General features: G+C 46.7%; 1 protein-coding gene across 1 annotated transcript; it reads right to left on the bottom strand.

Moving 5' to 3' along the window:
- Positions 1–1,787: 1,787 nt before the first annotated feature.
- Positions 1,788–4,669, bottom strand: ccdc43 (coiled-coil domain containing 43). The gene is made up of 5 exons (XM_079178078.1): positions 4,490–4,669; positions 3,688–3,778; positions 2,905–3,040; positions 2,712–2,758; positions 1,788–2,492 (listed from the first exon to the last, which is right to left on the bottom strand). Exons 1-5 carry the CDS (start codon positions 4,661–4,663, stop codon positions 2,305–2,307), a joined length of 636 nt encoding a protein of 211 aa, XP_079034204.1. The 5' UTR covers positions 4,664–4,669; the 3' UTR covers positions 1,788–2,304.
- Between the last annotated feature and the right edge of the window lie 9,063 nt (positions 4,670–13,732).

Raw genomic sequence — 13,732 nt, 5'->3', positions numbered from 1 at the left:
AGACAGAGGTCATCCTAACCAAGACATTTTATGGGAAAAGAGCTGCGGCGGCGGCCAACACCAACCTGCCCAAAACTCCCCCGAACCCCACGAGAGTCGACCACCTCCTCGTCAATCAGATCAGGGAGCAAGCGAGGGTGAGACGGCCTCCGTGCATTGCTTCCATACCGCCATCTGCAGGGGGGAGTCTGTCACAGCACATGTCTTGATGATGAACGATCTATTTCTGTGCCGTTATTAAATAAGCGTTGATTGTGTTGCAGGTGGCCAGCCTTCTGGATAGAATGGAGAGTCTGTGCAACACTCCCTTCCACGTCAACATCCACACGGCACTGAACAGGCACCACATGGCGCTTTGCGTCAGCCAGGCGAGACGCAAGGAGGAGATGGCCGGCATGTCCAAACAGCAGCGGCAGAGAGCTCACTTCTCAGAGGACAGAGGTAAAGCGGCGTCTCTCTCTCTCTCTCTCTCTCTCTCGCGCTGCCGGTTGTGACTCGCACTCTATTTCCCCGTAGACACCCTGTTGTTGGTCATCGCACTGAAGGACCTCGCTGCCACCACGAGGAGGATGCGCACGGCCCTGTGGTGCGCTCTCCAGATGACGCTGCCGAAACCCGCCAAGAGGCAGGACCACCACCGCGTGGACGGGGAGGCCCCGCACTCAGAGAGGGGCCCCTCTCCGTTTGAGGGCTACTCTTTTAAAGTTACGATCTAGCTGTGCTACGAGCACGAGCTAAAGGGCTCGATTAAGTTAACAACCAATCCAGAATGCCCTGATTACACATTTCCCATCGATATGTCAAACAACAACCAATGTTACCTGCAACACAGTGATCACCGCAGAATATGAGCTTGATGATGGCTGCAGCTGTTTGGCATCGGTTGGGCTAACTTTTGTTGTGCGGGAATTGCATTAAATGTAATTTGTCCGGCTGCGTGTTAATTTCCGCTTTCATTGAATTAGTGTCCGTTTCAAACAAACGTGAATGTGCTCCATCACCGTTGTATTTAAAGGCACTATTTATGAGGAAGATTTCAGTGAATTCTCCTGTTTTACTTATTTATTGGAATGTAATGGAACCTCAGTTCTGAGTATTCCCCCCCCTCCCCAAGCAATACATAAATCATAAGGGCAGTAGTTTAAAACAAACATGCTCAATATTCAAATGTTTTCTAAAAAAATGTTCTAATTAATTTCGGCAGCTTCGGTTTTTTTATTACGTGATCGTAACGTGCTGTAATCAGAAAACGTATTTATCTGTTTGAACTCAGGCTTCAGGCGGAAGTGTTCCGTGTTTTAAATTGATACGTATTAATCACATTTTAGAAATATATAAAAGTATTCCTATCAGTGAGATGTACCATAGCTAAGTTAAAAGATGACTGTGTGCTGTTAAGACTTTGACACTCCGCTCTCCATCAGTAGTTTAATATTAACGTGCTAAATTATAAAATGTTTTCTCATATGTTCCAATTCATTTCTGCCGTTTTATCCGCCATTTGGTAAAATGTAACAAAAATATACTTCAGCGTTTTAAATTGAAATGTATTAATCACACTCTCCATCATTTTCAGGTCTTATCAAATATAATTCTCATCATTGTGACAGTTTGTCAGTTTTGGGACTCAAGCTTGTATCTGCGGAGCAACACTCCTCTGGTCTGTACTTATTCCCCGGCTGTGCTTTGTGTTCCACGGCCTCATTTTAACGTTCATGCTGTTCTTCTTCTTCTTCGTGTCACTTGTTCTGTAAAAAGGAAACTTTTAAAATAAAGCAATCCAAACGGCTGAAAAACGTTTTTTATTATTCATTTCAAAAGACGACGACCCTCATGACAAACATGAGACATTTGAGGTATAATCTAGCGACCGCTCCTTTGTTTTTATTCTCAGACATGAATGCATAGACGGTAAAAGTACAACCCAAAGCGTGAAAATGATGACCTCGCCGTTATTTGTGCAGAAATAAAAAGGCTTATTGGCACAGAGGAAACTCTGGACCGGGTCGCTCTACGCGCATTCCTCTGCTTCCACCTTCATCTAGTTCCAAGCGCACACTTTGATCATTTCAGGGGTAACTGTGTCAAAAGCTTCGCCAGAGCATGCTTCACACGACGTCATCATATAAACACTTGTTAGCTTTTGACCTGCACAATAAGCAGTACAATGTTCTTTACACACATTAAGAGAGAGAGAGCAATAAACACAAGAGGGTCTGATGAATGTCAGCTAAAAAAAAGAGGCAATTTCATCTTTGTCTCATAACAAAAAACCTTTTCCACGCACAAAGTGTCCTTCCTCTTTTATCTCTTGCGTTCCCCTTTCTGCGTGCGCTTCTTCTCCTTCTCCTTGCGGTCTTGTTTGGCCAGCTTGTCCTTCTCCCGCTGCATCTTGTCGCCTTCCTTCTTCTTCTGAGAGTCGTCGCGGGCCTGGTCCCGCTTCTGCCTCTGTCTGCTCAGCACCTCCTCCACGTTTGTGTTCTTAAACAGGGCTGACGCGTTTTCAGTCAAGGAGAGACCAAAAAAGAAGCCAAAAATGCTCATTTATCAGGACTACATTATCACCACTATGGCACCGGAGGTGTAAACGACAGGAGCAGTGCATCATGGGAGTCCAGGGCCATGCAACTGTTGCATTATCCATTCATATTGCAATTAGCGACACTGCATTCCATGTGGTTGTGTATGAACAGGTTTGAAAAAAAGGATACATTTATCATTCGGAGTGAAGTTGGCTGCCTCCTCTTCTTCAGCTTCAGTGCTTTTTAGTCAAGGAAGGAACTGACACCTTAGGGATCATGACTGAAGGAAACGTTCACTAGGTGAGACATAAAAACTCTCTGCGCGGTCAAAGAAACATTTGTTACAGGAGTGAAACATGACAGCTTGTAGAATAAAGGATATTCCTCTCCGTCCGTTACGTTGGCGTATTGAGCGAGGACGGCTTCTTTCCTTTTCTTCGACTCCTCCGACACCTCCTTGTGCTTCACCACGATCTGAGCTTGTTTTTCGATCAAGCTGGCGATGGCCTGGACCTCGGCTGCAGGAGAGAGAGACGACAGGCCGAACATAAACCACAATAACGCGTAGCTTCACTTGCAATAACAACAACAACAAAAAGAGATACCTGCTTTTCCCTGTCAATATGACGGCACATGAACAGAAGGAGCCGCTGGGGCCGCCATCTGAGCGTCCTTATGGTTATGTACACAGTAAACAATCTCTTTCCAGTAATAACGCTGACAAAACAAACTTAGTGGAAATGACTTTTTGGCATCAGATTACAAGAAAAACAAAAACTTCTCAGGAACAGTTTTTTTCTTCTAGGAAATGTTTCTCTCTCTCTGTGAGACCAACGTGTCTTTGTGCACTCTGCTCCAGACTCAGAGCGAAGGATTTAAATCCCTCTGTGTGTTTCACTGCTATTGACGAAGGACTCGGTAGTCAGCTGTCTTCGCTCTGTTTAGTCGAGATTTAAAAGAGTTGGCGAGCCTCCTGGCTTTATTTTTGACTTTTGACTTTTTTTTTTTTTTAGATGAATTCTCATATATTACTCTACAACTGTCTTTACAAGTTTGTCTTACGTTATGATCACATCTTACGATTGCATTATTATAAACTGCGCTGTATGAAATCGTATGCTTCAATGAGATTGGGAATGTGGATAAATCAATGACGCATAAATACCATCTTCATCACTTTTGGCTGCTGATCTGTTGCGCCAATCTGTCCACTGCTTGATGATCTGTTTGCAGACATCGTCCGCGTTGTCCTCCTCCTGCATACCGAAGACCAAGAACAGTTTTAGTACCAACAGCTCATTGCATACACTCGGCAGCAGACTCATCCAACGAGGCTGCTCGTGGCCAAGCGTCAACTCAACACAGCCCGTTATTGAGGTAGTGTGAGGTGACAGCAGCACCCATTGGCTCCATTCACAGCCAGCACATGACTCATGTAGTGGTGCTGGGATCCCATATCTGGGTTATCTTGCAGAGGTTGAGACAGAGGCGGCATTCAGCATGGCTGCCAACACAGCATAAGGATATATAAATAGCACATAGATAGTTTACATTAAGTGAACTCTGAGAGCCGCTGGTAGACTTGACAGCAAGCCGAAGCTCGCCACACATACACGTATACGGCTGGTGCGTAGTATATACTATATAACTACACAGGTGTGCACATTGTTAGCCAAAACTAGCACTTTTCCAGAGCCGAATTAGTCAACACATCTTAAGGAGCCGTGTCATGTGTTGCTCAATTGGCTTCTACGTGGCAGGAGAGAAGAGTTCACATCACCGCCCGTGGTGTCTGGACCTTAGCTAAAGAAACACTGTCGCGTCTACCGTCGACATTTCGTTCCATAAACAGCCGCTGACATCAGCGCTGTGTCTTGGCACCGCCCGGGCAGACGAAGACGGACAGCAACAAATGAGAGAGCGCAGCCTCGCTGTGCTGAGCGGGACACGCCGCTTTGAATATTCACCAGAAACGCGGATAGGATTCCTTGAAGCGCGTCTTCCTTCTCCTCGTCACTCTCCTCTTCTTGCAGGACCCCTAAAATATACACCCCGTACACCTCACGGTCCACTTCTAGCGAGTCTAGCCGATCATTTAGCCAGCTTTCAAACTCCCCGGTGTTTGACACGGGCGCAGCCATCTTGGCCCTCTGGGGTCTTTCGGCGGTGCAGGGCTGTCCTCTCCCATTGCCTGTTGAAAACTGCAGGCGTTTGATAATTTAGCTGTTTTTCGCACAAACGAAAAGGTAACCGAATGATGTCATTTTCTCATATGCTGGAATACAAATGTAGCATTTTATATATTGAGTATATTTGTACTGGTAGTTGTCAAGTGCCAACACAAAAACGCTCTGTAATTAACGCATTTAAGTTAATTAGCTAACTAGTTAAACATGTTACTGTTTGTTGCGGGCATTTCTGAAACTTTACTCTCTACAAGCATGTCATCAGTTTATATATTTATACAACACACTTTATTTAACTTTTAAAAGGTCATGGCTCACTCAAAAACATCTAGGTCGTGTTTAAAAAACGGCATTTCCGTGTCAATTCAAAATGAAATGCACATTGATGAATTAATTAAGAACTATTTGTGAAAAAACAAATTGTAATGCCAGTCATCTGACTGCTTCTGTCTCCAGTAGTACATCTCATCTAACGTTAGCACAAACTCTAATACTGGAAATACAAATATATTGGCCTTACTATGTCCATTCCCCATGTTTCCACTGGGATCTCCTTACAGGTAGATTGTCTATTCTGTCTTCCTCTGTCTCTTCTCTCTGTATTGATTCCAATTTATCAAAATGTCCACATCTTCCTGTTGCCTCCCAGTGATTTCTACATGTCCCACATCTAGGACTTTGGTCCCTGCTTTGCCCCCTGTGTAACGTAGGCTATACGCTATACTGTCTAAGCATATAGCTATGATCACTAGTCTTGTCAGCTGTCCATTTGAATGAAAATGACTGCGAGTTGTCCTGCTGCTATTCTGGCTTATAGATCAATAACAGCGGCCAACATTTCAACCAGAGCTGAATGCTCAGCGTTGGCAGTCACAGAAAGTGCCCTGGGATACTGCCACAAATCCCCCCCAAAAAGTTCTTGATTGAAAATATTTTGTTCCGATTGTCCCGCAGTTAACAGAAGGTGCTTGTGCACTCGCTCGTAGGCGTTTGCGCACCGGGCATGCCAGTGCTAAAGTCTAATTGAAATGCTGATTTCAAAATGATTTGTTTTAACTCAGCTGGCAGTCAGACAGCCTATCGAAATGCTGAGAAAAGATTTTGCATCGACCATTCCAGTAAGAGGACGACGTCTTTGAAGGTGAATTAGTTTGATTGTAGTTCTTTGAGAAGCTCGTTGCAACGCATCACTGGCTCTCACTGAGTGAAAGAGATAGCTGAGACACACGTGCGTTTATATTTGTTCCCATTCATAGTAACTTTTCCATCTTGCCTGTGCTGAATGGAGGCACGGATGACACACACACACACACACAGACTTGCTGCTATCAAAAAATAGCAAAAAGCAAGTGTGACATTCTGCTTTTGGACACTTGGTGGAAGTAGAGGACACGGATTCGTTTCTCGAGCTAGAGACGGAGGATCTCGACTCTTGGATTCAATTGCATGAAAGTAGTTTGGAGCTCATTTAGTGTGTGATTCATTGCAAATTGCTGCATGCATGTGCATCAGACGGCGTTTATTAAAGCGTATAGTTGTAAGCAGAGCCGTGGAGCAAGAAAGAAAATGCCCTGCCAGCTGTTTGTTCGTCCTCTTTCATTTGACACTGGGACAACACCTCCCAGCTGTTTTGAATGCATTAAACAATGTTTCCATGTGAATGGCTTGATCCTGCTTCCAGAAAGCACTTTAAGCAAATTATTTCTAATAACACACAGACACACACACACACACACACACACACACACACCCCGCAACCCTTAGTTATACCCCCGAAAACACACTCGCTCCCCTGCCCACTGCTCCTACATGATGGCTTCACACGTCGCTGGCCTTGCATTAATGAAGTGTGAAGTTTCTGTGACGCCACGGGGAAGCATACCGCGTGGAACTGTACTCTCTATTTTAGAGCACCACCTTCAATTCCTTACAGCCGTGATACACACACACACACAGACACACACACACATTTAGCCCACTTTGTACTTTCCACAGGCACAATTCAACTTAACTTTCGTCAAACACCCTTAAACCAATTGTGAAATCTGACTGTTAAGTTTCTCGGTGCTTTAGTGCTAACGGTGTTTTGCAGATGTTTCAAATTAGACGGACAAACCAGTTGCGTGTCGTGTATCAATTCGCTCCATGAATTGAATACCACATAGGAGAAAAAAAAGTCAAAAAAGTAGTGCTGGAAATGTATTTCCCCCAGCATGCTTTGCGTGACGTTTGAGGTGCTGATTGACATGAATGACACACGATGAAATTAAAAGTGCAACACAGTGCTGCTGTGAAGAAGTTAGTTGCATACAGAGTGCGAAACTTTAAAAAAAAAAAGAGTAATAAACTCCTGAAAAAAACAGTTCAAAGTATGTTTCCAAGAGTGCAGTTTCACTGATGTCCGTAGGCACTCGCTAGCCTCGTATTATTATAGGCAGTACAAGACAAGTACATTAACATCACGTATATTAACTGCCAAAATAGTTCCCCCTACTAACAGAGTGCTGTGCAAGTTTCAGGGAAACTGCCGTTACAACAGGCTGGCGTACAGTCATACTTCAAGCTGAGGGGCCCAGGGTCGATGCATAATGCCGTTGCCTCTCTTAGCGCTGCATAGCTTTAGGACGCCTGTCCTATTTATATTGAGGGGCTGTGGATTGATGCGAAATGACGAGGGCCGCGAGGCTGCTGAGTGGGTGGGCATCCACATGCTCCGCTCCACAGGCAACCTTTTCCTTCTACACACACACACACACATATACACACTTGTCTTCATGTCCCAATGCCACCAGCCTTAGAAAAGCCCTCCAGTCTCAATGTGCAATGTCCTCTCTCTGTCAACATATCCTCTATCCCAACGTTAATGTGACAGAATATAACCACCAGAGCCCGGAACGACCAGGCGGCGGTGCAGAGCAAAAGAAAAAGCAGCATGTGTAACAGGCATGTTTCCTCATCTTCTCGAGCAGTTTGCTGCCTCATCACACGGCGGCTCCGACATTAAAAACAACGCTGGCAGTTCTTTTGAACAAGCAGCCTGTTGACTAGTGTGGTTGGTGTGTGGTGAGAGGCCTGAATTCACATATACATATATATACACACACACCGTTTCCCTCTATAGGAGATGATTTCACAGTGTAGACGTCAGCGATCTGACCTGTGGGACAGGACGGACACCATGGCGAGGGACAAGTGACCGTAACTACGACAGCCACACACATTGTAATTCTAATATTAACGCATGGTGTTGCATTTGTTATTGTTCGCTATAAACACATTGTTCTTCTGTTCTTCTATTTTGATTCCCCTCGAACAGCTCACTCTTTCTCTCACACACATACTGTACACACACTCTGACTCTTCTTTGCCCCCCCCCCCCACACACACACACACACACTCCACACACTGACAGACAAACAAACTCCATATTTCCGTGGTTAGCAGAGAGAAGTAGCCTAATAAGAGCGGGAAAGCCAGTAAAGTCTGTGGTCTTAAGTCATGTTTGACTCCTTCTGTCCATCCGTCAGTGTCAGATTGCCGTTATTAAACATTGCTGATTGCTTATTGATTCTGCAACACAGCATTAAGGATATCACAGCTTGGTTGCCAGAGATTGTCTCACCACATTTACTGTGTGAACGGCTCGCCGACTTCATGTTGCCGTTGTTTATTGTGCACCAGACCTTTGGATATGGAAGCATGGTTGCATTCAGTGGTGGAAGAAGTGCTCAGGTCCTTTATCAAAGTAGAAGTACACAAACCACAGTGTTGAAGTACTATGTTTACAGTCCTGTTGATGTACAGGAGTATTAATAGCTTAACGCATTTGAAAGCGTAAGAGTAGTTGTTCTGCAGAAAATGTGTCTCAGATATTGTTATATATTAACATTTTTAGGTCTGAGGCTGATCATATTGTTTTGATTGTTTGATGAATCTATAACAAGTCTATAAAATACCATACAATTTAAATTATACTTGACCAGGTGCCACAAGTAGACACTGCCTGCTTTCTTTTAATCAATCTAGATAGTTTTGGTGCAAATTGCCGAGTTGGAGATGTCTGCCTTCTCTCCAATATAGTGGAACTAAATGGGACTCTATTTAATTCCAATTAAAACAGTTCAATCACAGTGAAGATATGAGTCGGTGCGGTTGAAGTCAAAAAGCTGGTTCTTGTTCATTTTTCTCCTCTGTAGCCTGAAGTTACCGACTTGTGTGACTCAATCGACGGATAAAGAGGAGTCACTCAATTAAAGAGGTTTCGTTTGACTTCAAGGATCTGTAACAGGGCCGCTCGGATTCAAACTCCAGTGGCGGCGGCACAGACAGCGACGCATGCTGGATCGTCAGTCTTGCTGGAGCCCCCCCCCCCAAAAAAAAAAAGTCAACTTGAGCTGATAGCAGAAGGAACAATCTGATTAGGGATAATGAAGGCTCGTATTAGAACGTAATGCATCTATCAGGTTTGAGTGTGCTGGTGGTGGACCTCCCACATCTCCCTCTCAGGAGGCACGCGCGCTCTCACTCCCGCTCATCTCGCCTTTTTAAGTCTGAATCGTAGGCAATTAAAACCCGGCCACGCGGATGTGGAAAGAAGGTAATGAATATGGAACACTAACGCGGAGACGTCCGCGGAGAGACCGCTCGTCGAGTTCTGACGGTTCCTTGCTCCAAATCATCCTGAAGCACAAAGACCATTTGACAGCGTTTTTTTTCTCTCTCTCTCTCTCTCTCTCTCTCTCCCTCTCTCTCTCCCTCCCCTCACTCAGAGTGCGCGCGACTCCCCAAATGGTGGCCCAGAGGTTTTTAAAAATGCGTAGCCCATTCTTTCCAGGTTGTTGAACTTCCGTGACCTCTGGCGGAGAAACTTTATTTTTTTTGTCGCGGAGCTGCTTGGCGCCCTGCCTGGCCGACTGGGCCAGCTCTTGCCGCTTCTGTGATGGGAAGAGGGATGGGGCTGAGTGGAAGTGTCTAGACAGCCAAGTGGAGGGCAAATATTTAGCCATGCCACTTGGGGAAGGGATCCAAGCCTCCTCGTCAAACCCTTCCCCCCCCTCCTCCTCCCGCGAAGGCATGCCTCTTAGCCACGGAATCAGGCCATGTCTCCATCCGGCTCACCGTGCCGCTTCACGACTCTGTATTCAGGGTCACGGATCTCATTTCTTGGATAATATTTCAAGTTGGCCACAGCTGAGGAATTAAATTGAAGACATGGCTTGGTGTGGGGGCATAAAAGGATGGATTTTTTGGATTTTTTTTTGGGGGGGGGGGGGGGGGGGCTTCTCAGAGAAAGATAGCAAACGGATCCTGTGGATTTAGCTGCACTTAGGTCGACTTTTAAGGGTCTGTTTTAAATGAATGCACAAAACGCTGACTGAGTTGTCTGCCCACTGACAGCAGAACGACCCCCACGCACAGCCATCTTATCATCCACTGTGACACATCAGTCACCTCCTTTTTAAAATGACTGTTATTTTGCTGTTGATGAATGCTACCCGCCCCCCCCGCCCCCCGAACAAAACAGTGTCAGGGTGATATTTGGCAGTAAAGGTGTTTTACATGCAAGCTCCAATATATTCCAATGTTTTCCCAGAAGCACTGAAGCAAAGTTCCCATGGACCCCCCCCCCCCCCCCCCCCCACCCTCCCCCCGCCTATATGCCACATCTGAATAAGTCCGCAATCTGATGAGTCGCTGTCAGATGACGGCCTAACAAGGCCACTCAAACCAGGGTAAATATTGACAGCACATGACAGTTTATGGACGCCGTGTTGCCACGCTGACAACAATACACATCCTCCCATCAGTGTTCTGGCAGGACGGCGACACGGAGGGGGAGGGAGAGAGGGAGGGAGGGAGAGCAGTCCGACGAGGCGCCTGATCAACTGTTCCTGCTGGCTGTTGGTCGGTGCTGCAGACTGGCGCTGGTGTCGCGTCTGCTGATGGGCCGAGGAAACGCCTGCTCCGCGGGTAGCCGTCAGTCAGCCACTCATCAGACAGCGCGGCGCAGTCTCAAGCCACCTGTGTCTGTATGATGGTCCGTCTCTCTGGCCCTCTGTTCTTCATCTGGCCCCAGAGCCAATCAGAAGAGAGAGAGAGAGAGAGAGAGAGAGAGAGAGAGCTCAACACACACTCTAACCATCAGTTGATTCATTAATAGTTTGATCAGCAGAAATGTTGGGGTCTTGTGTTTGCAAGAGCTTTCAGTTTCGTCAAATCCTCCCCATGTTTTACACCGACTGGTTCAAATGAAGAGCAAAGCTGGCAGATATTACCAAGTACCGCCCTTTTCGCCATTTAAAATAAATGAGTTCTGAACCACTGTTACAAGCCGAGTCAAATAAAATCAACGTCCTCGCAAATATGTTCTTGCTCAATGAATATTTAGTGTGCCAGATGTAGGCTCATCAGGCAGAGCCCAAATCAATTCAAATCTCAGCAGATAGTTTGTAATATAGCCAAACGTACCCGTTCCAAACCTATTATGATATCCTAAAATAGCAGTTTGACTTTTGCTGTTCTGCCGGAGAAGGAAGTGCTACCTGCTAAATCTAATTCAGGGCAGAAAATGTCAACTGAGAATTTCCAACTGACATTTACCTTCCAGAATAAAACGTACTAAACACACAGTGATTAGAAATAAATTCTTCATCACCACCGATTTCGTCACGTTTCCCCCCAAAACTTGGGCTGCAACCATCGCAACAAAACTCTCGACAGGGCGTTCTCTCTTCCAGAGCACATTTCGGCACAATTGGGGACCTCTCAATATGTCACGCAGGCCTGATCTCATAAACACTGCATACAAATGTGTGGATCCCACCGCGCTGACTTAATGAAAGCATTTGTGTCACTTTCATGCGAAGCCTTGTAGGGCTCACCCATCTGTCTGCTGATACCGTGGGTGTCATCACAGTCTACAGCAGCAAATTACAGCTTATTAGTACCAATACCAGCAGTGACAACATATATCAGTGAAAACATCTCCATGCGCTTCTGTAATTGTCCCCCTCAGGGCCCCGACCGTTATGTGGACCGGTATCGACGGCCAGGCAGTCATTAGGACATCACACTTGAGCTGACGAGCAGAGAGAATTCAGGGGACATGTCCACTTAATTTGATGTGAGTAGACTGACACTGCGTCTGGAGTATGTCGGGTATTTATAGCGCGGGGTGAGGGTATCGGGACACCCACTGCTAGTTTGCGTGCCTCTGTTCGCTGCCAACTGGGGGGGTCTGGTGGCGAAAGCGAGGCGGGCCCGGGATATGAATAGCATGGCTGGGAACAGTGTGCCGGTGGGTGGAAAGGGCAGGGAAGTTTATTTGTCAAAGAACAAGAACGAGGAGCTGATATTCAAGTGTAACTGTCAGTCTCTCCCTCTCTCTCTCTCAGCGTGAGCGACAAAGGGTCAGCCCGGCCCGCCTGAGCTTTTTTTTGTTTTGTCTCTCCTCAACAATGGGATCTTGTCTGATACAGATACGCCACCTGTCTGTCACTTTTACTCCCTGATATTTTGTCACTTTTGTCTGTGGGGCCAGTGCTCATGCACCTTCACACGAGCGCCTGTGCGTGTGTGTGTGTGTGTGTTTCTGTTTGTCAGATTGTGATCTCCAGTCAGGTAGAATCGTCGCCTCTGCCGCCCTTTTGTTCGAGGCGATACCTCCCTTCTGCCACCTTCCACTTCACGCCGCTAACATCCTCAGGGAGTGACAGATAGAAATCAAGTCTGAGCCGGGCGCTCAGCAGCTCGGCACCCGCTCGCTGTCTGCTCCCAAAGGCTGTGATTTCTTTAAAAGGGCTTTGCCTCTAAAGTCCGAGACACATCCCCCGTCCTCATGGTTCCCACTGTACGATCCACTGCTGGATCAAGCACTAAAGCGATTTGCCTCAGGTCTCCACGGGAACCGTCTCTTTCACCCTGGCACATCCCATCATTTTTTCACACCGAGGACCATGCAACTAAATCGTGTTTTTTTTCATCCCAATTGTTGTGGCGATCAAGCCCCAACTTTTCCTCCGTGCCAATTAAAAGGCTTTGATGTCTATCTGTGCAACGGGTGAGGCAAGAAGAAGCGTCTCTTCTTCTGCTGCCTCTTGGCTACCAAAGGCCAGACGTGTGCTGGCTCGAGATAATCTCCAGTGTTTGCGCACAAACAAGATTTAGAAAGAAAGAAAAAATGGAGAGAAGGATTTACTCCCCACCGAAGACAGGGGAATTATTCTGGCAGCAACACTAATGTGGTGACGGTTGTTGTTTCCTAAACTGATTTCCTTAATCCTCCACTTGTTCCACGCTTTGTAAACACGGGGGGAAGGGTGGGTGTGGGGGGGGGGGGGTTGTAATCTGGGAGGTCCCATTGACGCACAGACACACATGCGCGCACACACACCGACTACTTGTCCCTCTAACCCCCTCCTCGTCAGCCGCTGCCCTAATTAGTCAGAATTAAGACGAATGCCTGGGCCTCCCACGATCAATTGGTATCGAGCAGACCTTCGCTTGCCCCCGCCTGGGGGCCTCTCTCGGCCAGCAGATCATTTATATCAATCGCTTTTGTTTTCTCCCCCCCCCCTCCCCTTTCCCCCCCATTCTTCCGTACACCAAGTGCAAGGTCTATCGGTCGGGGGGGAGCGGAGTGGACGGCATGAGGCAACATGGCAATTTTGCCTGGCGCGCTAACCGCTGCAGTTGTATCGATGTCACAGGGACACGCCGTTCTTCAAGAATACCCGGGGACACGGAACGCCCTGTCGCGAGAACTTGTGTTCCCATTAAATCCATTCGCCGGCGAGTGTTTCAGCGCGCACGCTCTGCGCTTTTCATGCCGTCTCCTTTCGCTAACAAGCTCACCCTTTAGAAGCCGGAGTCCCTCTCCGCTGCCCTTTGCTCTTTCTCGTTGCCCTTCTCTCAAATATCTCTCTTTTCTCCGTCTCACTCGGCCTTTGTGACTTGTTATTCTGGGTGAGGCGAGTCTATATGTGTTCCCGTGCTTTTATCGATTCGGCCCATTTGGATCGAGAT

Source organism: Pholis gunnellus, assembly GCF_910591455.1.
Source record: "Pholis gunnellus genome assembly, chromosome: 17".
Lineage (NCBI taxonomy): Eukaryota > Metazoa > Chordata > Actinopteri > Perciformes > Pholidae > Pholis > Pholis gunnellus.
Note: the sequence above shows the minus strand (reverse complement) of the source record. Positions and strands in the feature narration are given on the sequence as shown.

Bases quoted from the DNA above. Each gene is read 5' to 3' on its own strand.
- ccdc43 (XM_079178078.1), bottom strand. From the start codon at position 4,663: ATGGCTGCGCCCGTGTCAAACACCGGGGAGTTTGAAAGCTGGCTAAAT. The intron at 3,041-3,687 runs GTATTTATGCGT...TCTCTCCTGCAG, and splicing joins AGCCAAAAGTGATGAAGATG to CCGAGGTCCAGGCCATCGCC. The intron at 2,759-2,904 runs ATATCCTTTATT...ACTAAAAAGCAC, and splicing joins AACGTAACGGACGGAGAGGA to TGAAGCTGAAGAAGAGGAGG.